The following is a 15,597-nucleotide window of genomic DNA, read 5'->3' as shown; positions in this document are numbered from 1 at the left end:
TATCGGAAAGATTGTCTGTTGTTATATGTGGAGTTATACTGGTGGTCAGGCAGGAGAGAAACGTCAAAGCATGTGGGAAAAACAGAGAACAAAGGAAAACAGAGACATTTCATACCACTTAGGACAGAGATGGGATGATATATATGGTTAGGTTCTTAAACACGGCTCACATCCTTAGGAAAAAAATGCTCTCATGTTCATATGCCCCAGGTCCCCCTTTTCTGGGGAGAGAAGGCACCTGGGGAACCGCAGGTGGGCAGGAGGGGCTTGTGGAATGCGAGGAACACTGTGTCCAGAGAGACAAAAGGGAGCAAGAAGTTTATTCAAAGATAATCAAAAACAGAGACTCTAGCAAAAAGCTAGTTTTGGGTTCCTGATACAACACTGATACATTTTAAACTTCCAGAATTACAGTTGTAGGAGAACGCCTCATCTAACTCTTCTCAAATTATTTTGTTTACCAATGCTGATCCTTTTGTCTTTAAACCGTGAACTCCCAGTTCTTCCCTGCCTCATCCTTACAATTATATACAATAGTGGGGAGAGATCTCTCAGAGACTGTGGGTGAGAGACAGCACTTCTTGGCATCAGTAGTCAATGAGAAGTGAGTGCTAGAGAACTGTGTTGAGAAGGGTTCTGAAGCCCAATCTGTGTTCAGCAGGAAGGGTACTGGGATCCATTAATGCTGGGATCGGGTAATGCTATCTGCCACGGGCCTGGGTGTTCAGGAAGGGTGGGGAGTGGTGATGAGAGTTATCTAAGCGGTACCATCCATGCTAAGAGCCCAAGCCTCTCATTTAATTTGGGTGTATGTGTGCCAGGCTCGGAGACATTAAACCAGTTGCCAAAGCCACACAGCTATTTAGTATTTCACCAATATACATAAAAAAGAAGTTCAGGATCAGGAAAAGAATGCAGATTAAGAGGATTAGCCATTCTGAACACGCAAAACTACTGCCTTCAAGACGCTGAGGACTGAACATGAACCTGCTTGAAGCCTTTTGTTAGACATTTTATTCAAAAGTGCTAGGAGCTCTACCTGGTTACCCACAAAGTCAAACGTGCACAGAAGTCTGGGGCCCTCCTTGTCGATTTCAGAGGCCTTTGAAAGTGTGTAATGTTAGAGATTATTTCCTCCAGGAGCAAAGTTTTCTCAGTTCTTGGATGAAGAGATGAAGAAGTATGAAGACATTTTAACGTGTTATTTGCCTAGGATTAATGGACAGTTGAATTTAAATAGAGAATCTTTTAAATAGCAGCTTTTAAGAAAGTTCTTTCTACAAAATATCAGGGGCGGGGGGAAAGTCCAAGATGGGATTTGGCCATGATTTTTTAACCAAGGTTGTAGTCTCAATGCTAAAATAAATAGCAAGTTATAACAAATCCAACTAAAAGAGTTAAATTCATTAGAGCCAAGCTGTGGTGACACGCTTTGAGGCAATTCTGGCCCCCAAACCTCTCCTTGACTTGCCTGAGAATTTACTGTTCAGCATCCAGAAATTATTATTTGAAAATAGTAATATTCTTGGATAACAATCCATTTCAAGTTCATTGTTGGGTAATAACAAAAGAAGGAAAAGCTAGCGGTGGGGTGAAGGGATTTATTACTGGCTGTGGAAGGAGACAAGAGAGTGAAAGAAATAATGATCCTCAGTGAGTAGCTACAGGAATTTTGCAGCCCCAAGACGGAGTTCACTGTCTGAAGCCTGCTTATGACTCTAGAGTGTTCCACTGACCTTAGGACACAATAACACTGAGTGGGTGATGAAAACAACCCTCGTAAATAAACCCTCAAGATGCCTTTAAAAAATACAAAAGAGAGAAACAATGTAAGAAAGTAGGGAAGTGCTTTCTCTCCAACATTTCTGACAGAAGATAGGAGTTGAAAACCTCCAACAAAATGTTGCCCCAATCTCACTTGGCTAATTTTAGTTATCTTGGTTCATGGCTATGATTCATCCCTAAAGCTGTGAATTGCTGAGGAGGAAGGAGGAAAAAAAGTGACTTAAATGTCAAAGAAGTAAGAACAAAAATATAGTCTTCTTTTTTGGGGAACTAGAATTCCAGGATATGGGGATCTTTTTTTTTTTCTCATGAGGGACCGAATGCTTCGAACTTCTAGAGAAATAATGGTCTTGAGTCAAAACATCATTAAGGAATGGAAGACGGCATTGATTATAAGTCATGGCATGTTGGAATTTTTGCCTCCATAGTGCATTTCCTTTGTCTTCTTGTGTACCTCCGATACCATTAAACTAGCACTCACTGGGAATCATCTGCAGTTATGTATGACGGAAGCCTAATACGTAGACTTTAATGAGGAATGGAATCCCTAAACCAGGTGAGGGAGCAATGAATGGAGACAAATGGAACCACGAGAAGTAAGCCTGGGCAATGGAATAGTAGGAAAGGGAGGAAAGGCACGTTTGAATGATGGTCAGATGTTGTCTTGCTTGCTAAAGAATAGAGATGGTTTGGTGAAATTCCATCTTGAGTTTCTGAGTTTTCATCTTGAGTAGAAAAAAGTTTCTCAATTCTTCAGGGGTCCCCTAGTAAATTGGTTACCATGTTGCATTTCCATAGGTTTGGAGGAAGAGAACAGTCACCAACTAACTCAGCTCGGTGACTGATTTCACTGTCCCAAGTAGCTGACCTCCACCAACAGCTTAGCCACTCTCCGTGTTTGTCTTGTTCTTAAAACTCTTCAACACTGCTGCTCTTAAAACTTCCGAGAAGTCAAGGAAGTATATGAGGGTTGTAAAAATAGGGCCCTGGGCTTGAGAGGAAGATGGTATTATGTAGGAAGCAAGATGAACAAGGAAGAATTCCAATGACTTCAGAGTGGATCGCCCACAGCCCTTGAAGCTGGGAGAAGAGTAGACCAGGGCCCATGTGTGAGAGGTGATTTCTGCACCTACCCCCCAGTCCTCAGCCTCCTCAGATCACTCTCCTAGCCTTTCTTACGCTCCGCTCCGTTCAGTTCTCCTCATACCTGGTTATTACAGCGGCAATCACTGTATCTCATTACCTGCGACCTAAAGTGTCATTCAGCCAATGTGACACGTGCATCCTGATAGATAAACTAAGGGAGTACTAAGGTTCTGGAAGGGACTCTGTAGGTTGCAGAGTCCCACCGCTTGGTATACATTTGAGGCAACTGAGCTCTTGAAGGTCTAAGTGACTTTCTTGTGCAAAACATTCCCTCTTTTGCTTCTTCTGGAAGATGTTAATTAGCACCTTGGCTCTAGTGGAGAGATATTTTAAAGTCCATAGAAGATATTCGCCAGAAGTTATCCTTGGCCACCCTCATTTTAAACCACCTTGGCAGACTGCCTTTATTACACATCCAGTGTTTTGTTTTTTTTTTTCTGACTGGGTACATTTAATTTTCTGAGCCTCCACGAGGTGTGCCAAAGTACAACAAAAACCTGTTTCTGTTTTTCATTTCCATGATCAACTTTTACCTTGTGTGGCAGTGTTATGGGTTGAATTACTTTCTCTCTCTCTCTCTCTCTCTCTCTCTCTCTCTCTCTCTCTATATATATATATATATATATATATATATATATATATCAAAGTCCTAACTCCCAGTACCTGTGAACATGACCTTACTTGGAAATAGGGGTCTTGCAGATTTAATCAAGTGAAGATGAGGTCATTAGGGAGGGTTCTAATCCAATGTGAGTGGTGCGATGAGAAGACGGCTGTGTGAAGAAGTACATGAGATAGGCAGAGATTCAAGTGCTCCAGCTGGAAGCCAAAGAATGCCAAGGATTGTCGGCCCACAATCAGAAGCTGAGAGGAGGCAAGGAAGGATTGTTCTCAACAGGTTTCTCAAGGAGCATGGTCTCAAGGAGCCTCGCAAGGTCTCACCGAGACCTGGATTTCCGACTTCTGGCATCCAGAACTGTGACATTACAAGTTTTTGTTGTTTCAAGCCACTTTGTTATGGCAGCCCGAGGAAACTGATACTTGCAATAATAAAGGCAAAGAGGAAGGGCAACTGGACGCTGAAGGAAAGAAAAAAGAGCTTTCTTTCTTGGGTTGGTTTACTAATGTCATTGGTGTTAAGTAAAAGTGTTTTTCAGTTTATTTATTTTGAGAGAGAGAGAGAGAGATAAGGAGAGAGAGAGAGAGAGAGAGAGAGAGAGAGAGAGAGAGAGAGAATATGAATGGGGCAGGGGTGGAGACAGGGAGAGACGGAATCCCAAGCAGGCCCTGTGCTGTCAGCAGAGAGCCCGACGTGGGGCTCAAACTCATGAATCGTGAGATCATGACCTGAGCCAAGATCAAGAGTTGGCCACTTAACCAATGAGCCACCTAGGCACACTGGTATTAATTTTTTATTGAGGTGATCTGGAGAGGTTCCACATGACCCCTTGAAAAGAATTTGTGAGGGGACTCTGTCCACTGTTTTAAGCTATAGCATTACTTTGCTGTTTAAGTAAGTTTCCATCGTAGAATAGTCAGCTGTTTTTCAGTGTTTTAGCTTAATAGTCTAGTTTGTTTTCCTTAGCCTGATGGCTTTGGTCTTTTTCTATTTTATTTATTTTGTGTTTTAATATTTTATTTTGTAGCATAATATAAATGCATGAATAGTAGTACGTATTTCCTCAATACACGGGGGAAAAGGCACTTAAAAATACAAATCATCCACAAAATATTTTTCAAATGATGATCCAAGCATTGATACATTCCAAGGCTCCGATTTACTCTCCATAAATAATATTAAAAATTAAATCAGGCTTTGCTTAAAATAATTTCAGTAGTTTCTTTTGCAGTGCTATTCTCTATTTACAAATAGCACAGAGGTAAGGACTACTTATAATCATATTTTTCAAAACCAAAAACCATTTTTTAACATTTGATTTTAAGTAATCTCTACACCCAATGTGAGCTTGAACTTGTAATCCCAAGATCAAGAGCCACATGCTTCACCGACTGAGCCAGACAGGTGTCCCCCCAAATCCATTTTTAAGGTCTTACAAATTATATGCATTTAGCATCCAAATTTAAAAACCTATATTAAGAACCTTCACATATCATCCAAATTTTAAGCATAGCCACTTTCTATAAGCTTCTCCAATATCATCTGCTCTATTGTATTACTCAGTTATCTGAAAAATTCAAAGGTCTCATAAGAAAGAGTTGTCCTGCAGATTTAGTGGTTAAGAAAACACCCAAGAGTTGAGATACATAGATCTTCTCATTGACCAGAAATCTTAATTCATTTCAGAAGCCATTCTGGATTGTTTCAAACAATTCATCTTGGGGCTTGTGGTTCAGTTTATGATCTATGCAGCATATACATGGGTGCCCATGTCTTTGAAGGCACTGGGATACACAAGTCAGAACCCATGTCAAAATCACTAGGCCATTCAGTGCATCACACTGCTCCATTTGTAGGGTGTCTTTTGCCCCAGTTACTCTGGGGGTCCCACGATCTGATTTTAGGTGAGAATACAAGGAGCCGGACTACCAGAAGTGTAGTGTTGGAAACACTTACTTGAGTGTGGTGAGTTCTGTAAGGGATGGCTGAGTAGCCTTGAGATAGCTTTCTCTTCGCGCAGCAACTTTGGGAGAAGGCTTGGGACTTGTGTCAGAGTCACCACTGTCTTCATCTCCCATGGCCTTGATGTAGCTGCCGCTCCGCATTCTTCGGCACGGAATTTCGTCGTCTTTACCTCTAGGGGTGTACCCTGTCCATTCATCCTGTGGAACCTATTCAGATATAAAACAGAGAATTCATTTTTAATAAAATCCTACACTTTTCTTTCCTTTATTGATTTTTTGGTATGACCCCAAATGTGGGTGATAGAGATAAATTATCTAAAACTTCAGACATTTACTTTTCACTAATGGTGTCTTACTATAGTTGGTTTGAAAATATTTGAATACATGCAATTCCACGTCTCAATCTTTAAAATATCCTGTGTATTAGGAAAAACTAAAACCATGGCCTCTGATTTACTTCTCATTTTTCTCATGCTAATAAGAATAAGAGTTCCAAGAAATAATTCCAATAAGAATGCTGTTGAAAAGGTAAATAGTTTTATTTGAGATTTTCAATTATTTGTTTTCATTTGTCACTTAAAATTTAAGAATCTTTCACTTTTATCTCCACTGTCCTCACACTGTCCATCTCCACTGTCTTGTATCTAGTCTCTCTGCTTCCTAAACCAGTTGCATTGAACTTTCCAAAAACCTATTCTTTCAGAACGCCTCTTAATTTGGGTTCAGCCTCCATAGATCTACTGAAAGCAGTCTTTAAAGGTTTCCAATGATCTCCTCTTGAAAGCCAGTGACATTTTCTTAATTTAAATTATCCTTGGCCTCTGACTACACACACACACACACACACACACACACACACACACACACATGCACGCACGCGCGAGCACCCCCAACCCTGAAGAGTTTCTGTACTTACCTGGTAGAGCTACTTATCTGAATTGTTCTTTTCCTCTTGCTTTGCTGCATCCTACTCTAAGTCCCGTTTGGGGGTACCACACAAGAGTATGTTCTCAGCACACTGCTCCTTTTTCTTTCTACAGTCATTGCCTTTGAATTCAGCAGAGCACTACACTATGTTATAGAAGGCTTCTTTATGACTTTGTCTTCAGTTCCACTTAGATTTTCCATTTCCACACGAACTCAAACTAGGATCTCATTACTCCTCCACTTAGTAAAAGAAATGCACAATGATCACTCTTCTTATCCATTAAGAAGCAATAATCAGCCTTCAGTGTGTGGAACGGTACACAGGGCTTAATGAAAAGACACCAGAGAAGAAGGAGGCTGGTTTTTGCCCTTAACGCATTTATAACAGCGATGAGAAGACAGAGCATAAACGCATTTGGGCATAGTTCCAAATCAACACACCAGCAAGTTTAAGGTATGGTGCCATAAATGGAATATGCACCAAAGAGAGACTGCAAGTAGGAGTTATCAGTAATGGTGACAGGGAAGGAGTAGCCAGGAAGGACTGGCCGAGTCTCAATGAGAAGGTAAACAGGCATTTAAGATTTTGATGCTATTTACGGATTATTCATCAATAATACAGTGTTTCATTATTAACATTTAACTATGCTATGCAATTTGCTTAGAGGGTCTTATTTTAACAGCATAACAACTCTGTGCAAGGTTTCTTCTGTATTTCTCAGATGAGAAACAGGAAGTCAGAGAGCTTAAGGAATTTGCCAAAGAACACACAGCACTGGCATTTAAAGCATTTTGGTTTGACTCCCAAGATCAGAATTTTCTTAACCTAAATTTTGTGATTAGTAATATATGAATTTTACATCTGAAGGGTTCGTAAAATTGTCCACGATGACACATACACATATTAGACACAGGTTTCTAAATGTTGCCTAAGTTCTAGGAAGTGAAAATACATGTTCCATTAAAAAGAGCACTATACTCTGCTCCTTAAATTATGACTTTATTTGCATAATTTGAAAGCTTATGTCTAGAAACATCAGACTGAAGAGATGCTGCTTCTTATGGACCTGAAACAGTGGTCTGTGAGTTCTAATTCGGAAAACTACCAGTGAAGTTAGGCTAAGCTTCATTATGCAGTTTGTTTATTTTAACAGATTTTTAAGTGGCACTTCCTATGTGCAGGCACTGTTCTAAGTGCTTTGTAAATGCTCTCTCATTTGATCCACACAGCTGAAGGGTACTATTATTATTATCCCCAGTTTACAAATGAGGAAACTGAAGTTATGTAACTGGACCAAAGTCTCAGCTACAAAGGGGCAGAATTCCAACCTGGCAGCTCGTGAGGACTTGCTCTTGACCACTATTTAATGCTGTCTCTCTTTCTGGGCCATGATGTGTGGCATCTACAGAACCAAATAACTGTAGTCCCATGACACCTTCGTAATCCATTGCATCTGATTCATTTGCCATTTATTAATCATGGTAGTAACAATGTGAAGTTTTTGCTTTAGCTGAATAGCATCAAAATCACCATAGCAACAAGGAAGATTTCTCAGTGAAATTATAAACGTTTGGAACAGTCTTGTTTTCCTTCAATTGGCAGGTGACTCATTGTAAAGATATGATCATGTTCAGAACCTCACTATTGGCTTAGTAATTACATTTTATAAATTAAATTGGTACAGCTTAGGGTCAGAGATGATGCACACAGCGTTTGCCATTTCTCAGCACTGATGCATAGCTCCTACATAAGCACTGGTCTCTGGAATATGTCAGAGACCAAGGACAAATTTATATCCGGTCATATCACTTACGAAACAAAACATGGCAAATTGCTATTTAGATGTTTTTTCCAAAGTTAGTTTATGGTAGAAACTTGGACTTATATGAGAAACAGGTTGCATCTGTTGCCAAGGGAACCAACTGGAAAGTATGTAATCTGAATACCTCTCAATGAAACAGTTTGCAAATGATAGCAGCTAAGAAGTTGTATGGAATGGAATTTAAAAATTGACACATTATTCATAGACCTAAGGGTAGCTGACAATAAGATTACCTATAAAATAATGCAGAAATGAGTTGTAGAAAAAGTGTAAAGAAACAGAAAATCAAGATCTTGGAGAAGGAAAATAATGTCACTGAAGTTGTTATGATTGAGCCAGAATTTTTATTCTGACTCTTTCAACCTCTAAAGCAGAAGAGGAGACAGTGGCATACCCCTCTGTAAGGGGCCCAAGTGGGAAATGTTACTCCCTCCCCCTTTTTTTAACAAGAGAAAAGCATACTCATTTTATTATTTTTTTTACATGTACTTGGGAGCCTTCACAAGAGAATGAAGATCCAAAGAAGCAACTGGAGCAGGAAACTTTTATACCCTGTAGACAAAGAAATAATAAATCTGTGAAGAATTGATAAGACAAAGGGATATGGGCTGGGGCAGTAAGTGGTGAAGAAGTAACTAAGGAGATAAGGGTGAACCTAACAAGTTTGTGGATTTCGCTGGCGCCATGTCTGGGCTGATAAGTCTGTCTCCATGTTGCTCCCTTTTGATTGGAAAGAGAGGAAGGAGAGTCATTGGCACAGCCACCGCTGTGATCTAGTCAAAGGTTGATGTGTCTTTCTGCCTCAGTTGCACAGAAAGAAAAAATGTAGGGAAATTCAAATTTACAGCTGTCTGAGAAAGCCTTCAGTATGAATGGTCTTGGCAGTTTAAAGGAATAGAAGTCTTGGTAAGGAGAGGAAGCTGGAGGAGACAGAAAGGCAGCCTGGGCACTTGAGGACGACGGGCCAGCCGGATGGCCCGCTTGTCTGCACCAACCCTGGGAGTGGTTGGACCCAACGGATGTTAAGGAAACAGTAATAAAATCCATATTGTAGTTGTTATGAGTGAGAGTAAAGAAATTATTTGCTTTTTAATGCTTATGCTTAAGCATTAAACTCCAATAGAGAGCTTTATTTTTGAGAAAACAAAACGAGGATTAGTGTGCATTTTTCTATTTCAAGAATAGCCAGTCTATAATTTAGACAACATGTCATAGCTCACAAGTATAGAAGACTTACTTCTGACCAAGGAATGACCATAACCAAGTGCTATCATCTTCTAATTACAGGATGAGGATGTTTTCTTAAATGAAATAGTGTAGGATGTTTTCTTAAATGAAATAGTGTATGGGCACTGAATGATGGGTCATTGTAATTGTAGCTGTTCAGTTATGGAACAGGAGAAAATTAAACATGCTCTAATGGGGCATGCTTGCATTTTCTCAATCTCATCCCCTGCCTCTCTGTTTGTCTCTCTCCCTTCTTCCTTTATATCTACAAGTATGTTTTGCCTGTTTCTTTTCCAGCCATGGTCTGGGTGTGCCTGGAATATGCAACAGTGAACAAAATAAATATTGATCTCACACTACGGAGCATACATTCTAGAAGCAGTGCAGGAAGAAACAGATAATAGTTAAGCACACACATAAATGAACAAGATAATCTCAGGAATCATAAATGCCATTAGGAAAATAAGATGGGGTAATGTAACAAAGTGGCTGGAGGGGGACTACTTTAACTCGTTCCTTGGAGAAGCCACTAGGAAAGCAGTAATATTCCAGAGGAGATCTGCTGACCAAAGGAGCCAGCTTAGAGGAGAGCTGGGAAGGGCTTCCAGACAAAAGGTTCAGCCAGCATGGAGTCCCTAGAGTAAGAATAAGATTGGTGTGTACTTAAAGCCTAGGAACAAAAATGACAGTGTGACTGGAGAGTACCCAGCAAGAGGAAAGTGATACAAGGAAAGGCTAGGGGTGTGGGGCCAGATCATGTAGGGTCTTATAAGACTGTCTCAAAACTTCCTTCCAGGCTGAACTCAGAAATTCTAAAGCTCCTTCCAACTGTTCCAGATTAAATTGATCTTTTTAATGAAATCTATAGCACATATCATATGCGATATAGCATAGATTTAATGAAATCTATGCATATAGCATATATATATATATATATATATATATAGCATATATATATATAGCATATATATAGCATACATAAGGAGTCAGCAAACTATAGCTCACAGACTAAATCCAGCTTGCCATGTGTATTTACAAATAAAGTTTTATTGGCACACAACCATACCCATTCATTATACATTGGCCGTGGCTAATGTCAAGTTACAAGGGCTGAGTTGTATGGTTGTGTTGAAGGCTATATGGCCCCAAACCTGATTCACATCTTCCTTCTGCACACTTAATGTGCATAATCACACAATGGCACTTATATACACTATTTGTTTTATGTGTTTCTGTGCCATCTCTCCAACTACTAGGTAAGGCAACTGAAATGAGGTAAGCAGTACTGCTGGAGGGTCAGAGGTGTGAGCTCTACATGTAGACTACCCAAGTTTGAGTTCCTGCTGTGTCGGTAACTAGGTACAGGCCTCAATTTTCTTGTCTGTTTCCTACCCATAGAGTTATGCCTGGATTAAATGAAGTAATGTGCCCAAGAGCATAGGGAGTGTTCAGCAAAGGTATTTTTGGGGAGCTCTGGACTATTGTTAGCACACACACACTCCCTCCCCACCCCCCACCCCCAAGGGATGACATTGGCTTTCCAAGAAGACTCTGATGCCTGCTTCCAATTTTCTTTCTCAAGGGAGGGGCAGGAATAATTGAAATATATTAAGCGAAAACATAAAGTCCTAATATACTGTCTACTCCCATCAATTTTAAGTGAGAGTTCCCATCAGGAAATACTCCCAGCTCTCTGTCCTGGGGTCTCATCTCTATTCTGCAGGATTGAGAGGGAAGCCTGCAGCCTTTAGGCCACTGGAAGTTTGCCTGGCTTCCCAGTGATTGAATCCTAAATGCCTCTTTTTGGCTTACAAAGCAGAAATTTTAGAGAGGAAAAAAAAAAAAAACGGCCAACCAAACAAACAAACAAAGGAAACACCTCCCGAGGAACTGTATTTGTATTCAAAGTTTTGTTTTGTTTTAAAACTTTGACCCCACACCTGTGCCTTCCAGATGTATGAGGGCTGTCAAGGCCAAGAGGTGGGGGTGAGGGGGCCTCTGGGCTGCATGAAGGTTCTGCTCTGTGCAGTGCTGAGTCACAGAGGTGGTGGTGGTGGGGTTGAAAGGGAAAAGGGGGGGGCACACTTATTACTGTTTACCTCGCTATTTCTAGGGCTTAGTACATTGCCAGAAAGACCAGAGGTTTCTGGGTAAACGTGACACTAAATGAATGAATGAATTCCAACAACAGCTTTGTTTTCACTCACTGTGTGTGACCTTGGATAAGTCACTTCACTTCTTTGATTCAGATTTTCCATCTCTAAAATGGGGGTGATAATAGAGGTGTAATGAATAGAAATAATGTGTGTGAATATAGTTTGTGGACTTCAAAACATCATAAAAATCTGAGACAAAGGTTAGAAAGCTGTCTCTTTATGGCTACTTTTAAAGTACGGCCAGCCATAAATATATTGGGGATTAAAAAGCAGCGGTATTTTAGCTGAGGATCTTCGGCTCATTAAAGTAGATAGATGTTCTACAGGGCACCTGGGTGTCTCAGTCAGTTGGGCATCCAACTTTGGCTTAGGTCATGACCTCACTGTCCATGGGTTCGAGCCCCATGTCAGGCTCTGTGCTGATAGCTCAGAGCCTGGAGCTTACTTCAGAGTCTGTGTCTCCCTCTCTCTCTGCCCCTCCCCCGTTCACACTCTGTCTCCCTCTGTCTCAAAAATAAATAAACCTTAAAAAACAATTTTTTTTAAATGTAGATGTTCTAGTATAAGAATATAATATAATATAATATAATATAATATAATATAATATAATATATATATACTACATACTATATACTATATACTTTATAATATACATGTTATCCTATGTAAAAATATAAGAATTCCATACACAAAAATGTATTTATCTCTCTTTTAGGATCTTTAAAAGTAGACTGTCTTCTGGTGCTGCCATTTCCCCTCTCCTTTAGGTTTCCCCAAACTCAGTTAAAAGAGAATCACACTCGTTCTGGGAGATCTGTGAGGAAAAGCTGTGATGAACTAGGGGTCCTTAAAAAGTCTTTCCCATGAGGAACCTTGAAAAGTTATATGATCCAAGATAATACCTTCCGTTCTGAATGTCTCAAACATTTTGCTGATTTTGGGGGCTCGTATCCCCACTTGGTTAATGAAGTTTCCATTTACTTCCTTCAGCTTTCCTCTAATATCCAAATGCCACATTGTCCTGAATCTAAGCTATCATTGCAAAACCCTCGGTGTTTTTTTGTGCCACTAAGAAAGAAAGAAATGCCACCAACTAAACTCTGACTCTCCCTAGACGATATGATTCATTCCAGTATCAAAGATGCCAAAGCATGAAAAATTTATCTTAGAATCAAATGCCTTTTAAAGAGTATGTGCAAAAATAAAAACAAGACATGGCTGTATTCTGGGATTATAGAACTTATAATAGTTCTATTATTAGAACTATTGTTATAGTTCTAGAACTATAGAACTTAATGTTCATATTTAATAGTGGCCAAATTGATAATAATAATTAGCATTCATCTGCGCCATGCTTTTGCAAACAAACAGAAGCTCACATGTCTCGTGATCCTTACAACTACCTTGAAGGATAAGAAGAAGTATTCTAATCTTAGCTTGTCAAAAAAAGAAATTGAAGTCCAGAGAGGTTAGTAGTTAGTATAGGTTGATACTGTACCCAAGATGGGGTCTACTGTCACAGTCCAGGGATTTACCACCCTCCCCTCCCCCCGCACCCCCCCCACCCTGCCCCCCCACCGCTGCTCTCCATATTCAGATCTTAGCTGTCTTTTGAATAACAATTGTTATTTTATGGTAATCTAAAGAATACATATTTCAGATAAGAAAAAAAAAACCCTCCATATAGTTTTAAGTTCTGTCCAGAGGAAAAAAAGTTAATAAAACAAATGAAAGACTACAAGCCTTTAAGTATAATTTATGAGAAATACTATTTCAGACAAGAGAAGGCTTACTTTTAAAAGGCTCTTCCAAAGGACCTGTGGTTTCAGTCCCCCACTTTTGCTGGGCTGCAGTCCGTACAGTGTAACTACATGTAGATAGAGTCAGACATTTTGTGCCAGTGATGGTCTGAGAGATGATGGCTGGAAGATGAAGCCATGTGTGGGTGACTCCTGGAGAGCGGATTATCTCAAGATGGAAGGTTGGATGGTGAGGTTTGGAGGAATGAAAATGTGTGAGATTTTGGGAAATCTGAGAGCCACAAAAGGAATGCAGACCCTTAGAAAGCTGGGACAGCAGGAATGGAACATATGTCCTGAAATATACCAGGGTAGGCCAGTGCAATTCTGTGAGCAGGTCGGGATGGCAGACATTTGGGAGGAAAACCCAAGAATCTAAGGCTGAGGTGGGACTGAAATCAAAGTTCTATTTCGTCAGGAACCAAGGAAGCTAGGAGAAATAAGTTAGGCATTTTATTGGTGGGATAGAAATAAGGACAATATGGCAAGTTGGAGCAGTGGTTAAAATGGTGGACATCGATAATCGGTTGGTATTCGCAAGGCTACCCTTGCATCTGTCGATCCCTTCAGCAATTGAGTATTTCTATTAGAGGAACCAGGTAAATGAGGGCGCTGGGCTATGGCTGAGGGGGTCAACCTACTTGGTCTTACCTGAGCTCATGAAGAAGGATAAATATGGGGAGGAAAAACTGTATTTATGAAAGGAGAGCTAGGGATTTGATATATATGGAGTAATCTAACATTTGTGGAATAATCGCAGAGGGCTGGAAGAGATACCTTACTTAAATGCTTCCAGCAGTCCTGTGAAACAGGCATTACTATGTCCACTTTACTGCCACAAAACTTAGATTCCAAAAGCGGAAATGACTCGCTCAAGGTCATAATAATGAGTAGGAGTCTGGATTTGTCTGACATCACAGCTTTAATATCACCCTGCCTCTGATGAATGTATGCTGATTGAGTCACTGAACAAATAAACGAAAAAAAAAAAATGGAGCTTATGCTCCCACTCAACTGTATTTTTAAAATAAACATAAAATGTAACCACTGAAATAAGCATAAATATTATCTTGTCATTAACTTGCTAGCACCAATGAGGAGGGCTTAAAGTAATAGACACCTAAGTAGGAAGTAAAACAGCATTTGCCGGCTGGCTGTTTCATGGTGCCCTGACCAACTGCTGTTATCAGCGCTTAAACACAAATGGACAGCTTTGCGGGGAGTAGAAAACTTGAAGGACAACGACACCTTTCAAGGATGGCTTTGGGGGTCTGGATGCACCCCAGTGAGAAGGAGGCTTCACCCTGGATTTCAAGTGCCTGCCTACAACTTGTTACAGAAATGGCGTGAATGTATCGGCCTTCTAAGCACTTTTAGTGAGCTCTCAGATTCCCTACTCACTCGGGTCCTTTGCATCTTCTTTACAGCTGGGAGAACTGCTTTTCTGCTCCACACAGCTTTCAACTTGACAAATGCGACTTGGCATAAATGTCCCTGTAGCCTTTTAAGCTTGCTCTTCTCATAGCAAAAAGCAGAAAAAAAGAGCAAGAATAGGAAAATTACAATTATGCGATGTGCAGATCCCAAGGCCTGACTGGTGTTTTCCAATCAAATTTCTCTGGCAACCGCCCTTTCTAACTCCCCATGAAACCCAAAGCGGGTGTAAACCTTCATTTGCTTCAGATTGCTTAAAAATTACCTTTTAAGCACAAGAGTAAATACCTACCTCTTTTTAAATAAGGCTTATTAGACCCTTTGCTACATCACCCTCCAAATAAAAATTATTAAACACCCTCAAATAGAACTTTGTAAACAGTACTAGGCCATGGTGATTCGCTCACTGTGCCCCTATGGAATTATCCTCACCCACCAACGTTTATAGGAATCTACAGGGTACTTAGCACAATAGTAGGTGCCGGGTAAATACACCAAAAGCATTTTATAAAACACAGTCTCTGGTCCCAACGGGATTTACAAATTTTAAGTGGATTGGGCAAATCTGGGGGATAAGTGAAGGAAAGGGAAAAATAGCTTTAGAGCAAGTCAGGCTGAGTAGAGTATTTCAGTACGTTTGAATGACCTACTGGGTTTGTGCTTTGTTCTTAAAAATCTTCTTCCCCGGTGGTAAAACTGTTCCTTAGGAGTTGAACG

At 40.2% G+C, this 15,597-nt stretch overlaps 1 protein-coding gene across 13 annotated transcripts in view; it reads right to left on the bottom strand.

Annotated features, from left to right (window-relative positions):
* The window catches only part of DLGAP1 (DLG associated protein 1), a 1,131,601-nt gene that overhangs the window by 258,878 nt on the left and 857,126 nt on the right, over positions 1–15,597 (bottom strand). For all 13 annotated transcript variants that reach the window (XM_045042034.1, XM_045042033.1, XM_023241780.2 and 10 more), the window contains one exon: positions 5,507–5,721. In XM_045042034.1, the coding sequence (XP_044897969.1) occupies positions 5,507–5,721 (215 nt within the window). The remainder of the gene's footprint in view (positions 1–5,506; positions 5,722–15,597) is intronic.

This window comes from Felis catus, chromosome D3, assembly GCF_018350175.1.
Source record: "Felis catus isolate Fca126 chromosome D3, F.catus_Fca126_mat1.0, whole genome shotgun sequence".
NCBI lineage: Eukaryota > Metazoa > Chordata > Mammalia > Carnivora > Felidae > Felis > Felis catus.
This window is presented reverse-complemented; position numbering and strand designations above follow the sequence as displayed.